General features: G+C 42.7%; 1 protein-coding gene across 1 annotated transcript; it reads right to left on the reverse strand.

Annotated features, from left to right (window-relative positions):
- Positions 1-294: 294 nt before the first annotated feature.
- On the reverse strand, positions 295-5,277 carry LOC108998060 (probable pre-mRNA-splicing factor ATP-dependent RNA helicase DEAH5). Its single transcript, XM_018974492.2, has 2 exons — positions 1,778-5,277; positions 295-1,362 (listed from the first exon to the last, which is right to left on the reverse strand). The coding sequence occupies exons 1-2, from the start codon at positions 5,026-5,028 to the stop codon at positions 969-971; spliced, it is 3,645 nt and encodes a 1,214-aa protein (XP_018830037.1). The 5' UTR covers positions 5,029-5,277; the 3' UTR covers positions 295-968.
- Positions 5,278-5,539: the final 262 nt, after the last annotated feature.

Below are 5,539 nucleotides of genomic sequence, written 5' to 3' on the forward strand. Positions count from 1 at the left end.
AGGTGTAACTATATCATTACCCGTATAGTTTAATGCTGACCTATGATTCAGTGCCGGGATAGTTGAAGAGGATTATCGCTATCTATATTTCATCGAAGGATCAATGAAATGAAAAATGACTTTTTAACACCAATAAACCTGACTGAATGAATCTTTTGATGAGAAAATTGACTGAATATATGTGCAAAGCTAAAACAGATGGTCTTTTTTTCTTTTCTTCTCCTTTTGTTTGGGGGGAGAGAGAGAGAGAGAGAGAGAGAGAGAGAGAGAGAGAGAGAGAGAGAGAGAGAGATCTGCTTCACAACTTCACAAAATTTTCATTACTCACGTTCTCACTACAATTTAGATTCCCTAACTTGAAGGCTGAAGCTAGAACACAATTTTCGCAACAAACAGTAGGAAAAAGCAGAAGGATGCTTCGCATATTTCTGAAGGACCGTGGCTGCATCATCAAATACAAGAGTCTTTAATGCAGCCTATAAAAGAACACCACTCAACATCTTCCAAAAAACTCCATTAAGGCTAAAAGAAAAAACCCATGGAACTAAGAAAAATGTCAAGGTCATCAAGGATCAAATCTGTAATCTGTAAGAAAAATGTCAAGGTCATCAAAGTACGAATCTGGACGAGTAACCATTTTCAACAAGGATTCTGTCATTCTGTGCTATATAGTCCGGTAGCACATGAAAGCAAACCACAGTAAGACCAAAGGAGAAGTTGTCTCATATTTTGGGTTCAGCAAAGACAAAGTTAAGTCAGGCACTGCAAATTTCAATTAGTAAAAAGCTAATACTGCCCATCATACAAAACTCGGGAAAACCTTCCATTGCTACTGTTCATTTTAGGTTCAAGGTCACTGGGAGTCGAAATAGCCTCAAAAAATTAAACTAAACAAGGACCATATTAGCATATACAACAAGATGAACGATGATCAAAATGGGATTAAAAAACAAAACCTGAAACACATGTCAAGCACGGCGTTTACTCAGACGCCAAGAATTAGGCTCATGATATCTGTCATAAAGCGGTTCGATTCTTTCTTGTCGTTTGCGCTTGCTCATCTTTGTAGGATCTACCACTTTGAAGAATCTTGGTGCCAGTTCCACGAGCCATTTAGGATCTATAACTGTGACCTCTCGCATGTACTCTTTTGTAGTCATCACGAGCTCATTGTAGATGACCCAGTCAGGTTGTCTCTGGAAAAGAGCACTGCTAGGATGGATATAAACTGGCTGGTTCTCAACTAGGGTCCTATAGCCCTCCTGTGGGTCTTTTCTAGCAGCATGGAAAAAGAATCCAGCAGTAATTGCCTTCCTGATCTTTGTAAAATTCCTTCCTGCACTCATGACGTCCAATTTATATCTGCAGTGCAACAACAATTATCGAGTCAATTAAAAACAAGCAAGCTCTACCGCTGGTGGCATTGCTAAAGCTACAAACAATTATGTGCTTATTGCTTCATCTACAAAACCAGCAGAACATGGCAACCATATAATCATATCATTAAAAGGTACTGCAAGGATATTTGCCGCATCAAAGAATTTGGAATTCACTCATACAGCAGTTACTGCCAATTTTGTGACCCACTAAATGGATGGTATTCAAAGGGTAAGCTAAAATAAAACCATCTACAAGCAAGCAACTAATAACTCATGAAAAGCCTGATGAATTAGGGCAGCTGTGCTCGAAGAAATGAGAAGGAAGCACTAGAAGGAAAGCTAAAGGCAGGAAACAATTCTATAGCTGAGAAATAGCAAAAGAAAAAGGAAGACCGTACTTGTCCATGATGGTGAGCAGCTGTTTCCTTACATCCTGTGCCCTCCTCAAAGATCTAGACTGCACAAAGTTCTCAAAGCACCATGGCCCAGAAAAGTTATTATTTTTCCAAGCATCGTAAACCGTAAGTAACGTCAGATGGTCTCCCTCTGGCTGGAAAAACTTGGCCCTCTTCTGGTCTGCTTGGGCTTGTTTCTCCCTAGGCCTGTAGAAGATATTGCCAGTTTGAATCATTGCAATGATTGTCAAAATCTCATCACTGCATCCAAGGTCCACACTGGCCAGTAGCATCTTAGATAATGGCGGTTCAAGTGGAAACTCTGCCATTTTCCGGCCCAATTTGGTCAGAAGACCCTCCTCATCAAGAGCTCCTAGACTGTACAGCTGTTCCATAGCAGAAATGAGCGCCTGGGGTGAAGGCGGATCCATGAAATCAAAAGACAGAAGATCATTTATCCCCATAGCTTTCATATTAAGCGTAGTAAACCCAAGATTTATCCTCTGGATTTCAGGAATTGAGGTTGGGGACATCTCATTGCGGTATGCACTCTCAGTGTAGAGGCGGTAACATTTCCCAGGTCCTGTACGCCCGGCACGCCCAGCTCGTTGCTTTGCTGATGCTTGTGATATAGGAGTTATAATCAGTGAATCAAGCCCTTGTTTAGGATTATACACATTTTGCTTCGCAAACCCAGGATCGATTACGTAAAAAATCCCATCGATGGTCAAAGATGCCTCGGCAATATTGGTAGCCACAACCACTTTTCTCTTACCTGGAGGGGCAGGTTCAAATATCCTCGACTGCATTTCACTAGGAAGTGCACTATATACCGGTAGAATAATCAATTCTGGAACATTTTCACCTAGACCTTTCATCCTCTCATAAAGAGATTGGCAGGCAAAATCAATCTCCTCCTGGCCAGTCAAGAAGAGAAGGATGTCTCCTTCAGGTTCCATCAAGTGGATTTGTAGCACGGTAATTAGAGCTGCATCTAGATAATCACTTTCTGGTTGTTTGGTGTAGAGTATCTCCACAGGAAAAGTTCTACCAGGAATTGTAAATATATTACAGTTGAAGAAATACCCTGAAAACTTCTCCGCATCCAGTGTGGCAGAAGTGACAATCAAGCGAAGGTCAGGTCTCCTTTTTACTAGTTGCTTTAGTAATCCAAAAAGAACATCAGTGTGTATTGTTCTCTCATGAGCTTCGTCAAGCATAATAACAGAGTACTGAGAAAGGTTCTCATCAATCAGAATTTCCCTCAGAAGCATGCCGTCCGTCATATACTTGATGACGGTATCTGGACTGGTACAATCCTCGAATCGAATAGCATACCCAACTTCCTCCCCCAATCGACAACCAAACTCTTCAGCAACCCTCTTTGCCACAGACATGGCAGCCACCCTACGGGGCTGAGTACAACCAATTTTTCCCCTAGTTGTATATCCAGCTTCTGCAAGATATTGAGTTACCTGAGTTGTCTTACCCGAACCAGTCTCACCAATAACAACTAAGACCTGGTTGTCATGCACAGCCTGAACGAGTTCCTTCTTTAATTTGTAGATTGGCAAGCTCTGCCTTTGTTCCTGAATGGAGAGCTTTGACCTCTGCCCAAAACTGATGGATTTTCCATAAGCATCCTTCTTCCATTCAGGCATGTCATATGCCGATAAACCAACACCCCTGAGCTCCTGTGCTAGATGCCTCTCACCCATATCTGGCATTGGGTCTTCCCATGGACGATTGAGATCCTTTGGAATAGAATCGAGCATAGTTCGCTGTTGCTGTTCTCTTACTTCTCTCCGCTCCTTTATCAGCGCAGACTGAAGTGCAGCTGCACGACCCAAAGACCCTTCTGGGTTCTTGAAAATCTTAACAGGTGACATATCCATTGAATACCGGCTCTGCCCTTGCAAGAATGCGGGCTCATCCTCGTTCAGTTCAATCTCAAGCTCCTCCTCAGCACCCTCTTCTTGATATAGCACTCCATCTCCTTCCTCATCATATGTGGGATAATCGGTAACACTCAAAACACCAGAAGCAATCAATTGCTTTGCTTCCCATATTTCCGGTGAACTCATCCTCTTTAATGGTCTACGTGATGGGACTACATCTTCCTCCTCAAAAATCCTAATCCCTGAAAGACCCATCCTAGTTGCTGGCCCCTCCTTCGACCCGCTAGACGGATTCGTCCTATTCGTATCGTCCATTGAGCTCTTCTTCAACGGAAGCAAATCCTTGCCAGTATTCTGATCGACATCCCTCATCGAAAGACTCAGTTTCTGACCTGACACCGAAATCAGCTTCACATAAACTTCCTGATCCCGTTTCACCACATCCTTGGCATTAGCAATCCGCCGTGTTGCAATCTGTGAAACGTGAACCAAACCCTCCTTCCCCTTCAAATCAGTCAATTGCACGAAGCAGCCCGAGTCCATCACCCTTGAGACCCTACCCTTGTAAACCTTATACAATTCGGGCTCATCGGATTTATACTGCCCATTTGAACGATCTTTGCCTCCTCTCGGATAATCTTCATTTTCACCATTATCTCTATTATTAACCAATTCCTCATCATTTCTCCCATGCTTCTCGTGTCGATCCCTGTGCCTTTCCCTACTCCTATAATCCCTTCTACCATCCTCATCACCATCGATATCTCTGTCTCTATGCCTCTCATCTCTATCATGTCTATCCCTGCGCCTATCTCTTCTGTCTCTGTCTCTGTCTCTGTCTCTGTCTCGCTCTCCGTCTCCGTCTCGGTCTCGGTCTCGGTCTCTGTCCCTGTCCCTGTCTCTGTCTCTGTCCCTATCTCTCCTTCGAGGTCTATTTTCTTCTTCGCGTTCTTCCCAGTCTCTACGTCGCTCCCGTGCCTCCAATTCGATTTCTCTCTCGATGTCCTTAGCTCTCTTTCTATCATCCGCAATCGCCAGCGCCGAATACTTGGCCTTCGTACCATCCGAAGCGCTCTCATTCTTCGACTCCTTGTCGGAATTCTGCTTTGGAGGAAGAATTGCGTGTATTATCGTCAGAAGTGTACGGACAAAGTAATCGGGCATCTCGGCGCCGTTTTCCTTTAGTTTCGCATCGAACTCATCGACGGTCTCACAGTTGCGGCCCAATTCCGTGATGAATTCGGCGAGAACTTTGTCCCCGAACCCTAGATGCGTTTCAAGTTCCGAGCAGACCTTGGAGACGAGCGAGAAGTATTCGAGCTTCTTCAAGCCGTCGTCTTTGGAAGTGGGGGCCATTGTTAAAGATACAGAAATGACACAAATTCAATAAGAAAACGATCGAAATGTGTAAGAGTTATGGGAATTAGGGTTTATTGCGTGCTATATTTTCGGGACTCTTCTGGACAAGCAGAGGAAGACAGAATTGAAACCCTAAATTTACAGCGTCTGAACTCAGTTGAAGCGGACGACGAAAACGCATCGTTTTGGCTGTACTTCACATTTCATCGTGTGTAACCGGAAAAATTCTATTGGAAAAAGCTAGGGATCCGGAGCTCCCGCTCCAAAATTTTTTTTAGTCGAAAATATTGTTTAATAATATTGTGATTTTTTTTTTTACTTATGTTTTAATAATATTATAAATGTTTTTTAAATATTTAAAAGTAAAAAAAACCTTAAAATGGACTAGTGGGAGCCCCTGCTGTGGATGTAAACCCACACAATAATATTCATCAATTCTACGCACAATATTCAAATGTGTGATATATAAATTATGAGTAGAAGAATTCATTTAGTTTAAAAATAATAA

Source organism: Juglans regia, chromosome 3 (assembly GCF_001411555.2).
Source record: "Juglans regia cultivar Chandler chromosome 3, Walnut 2.0, whole genome shotgun sequence".
NCBI lineage: Eukaryota > Viridiplantae > Streptophyta > Magnoliopsida > Fagales > Juglandaceae > Juglans > Juglans regia.

Excerpts from the sequence above, each read along its gene's own strand:
- LOC108998060 (XM_018974492.2), bottom strand. The coding sequence starts at position 5,028 with ATGGCCCCCACTTCCAAAGACGACGGCTTGAAGAAGCTCGAATACTTC. Across the intron at positions 1,363-1,777 it reads CTGCTCACCATCATGGACAA|ATATAAATTGGACGTCATGA; the intron begins GTACGGTCTTCC and ends GTTGCACTGCAG.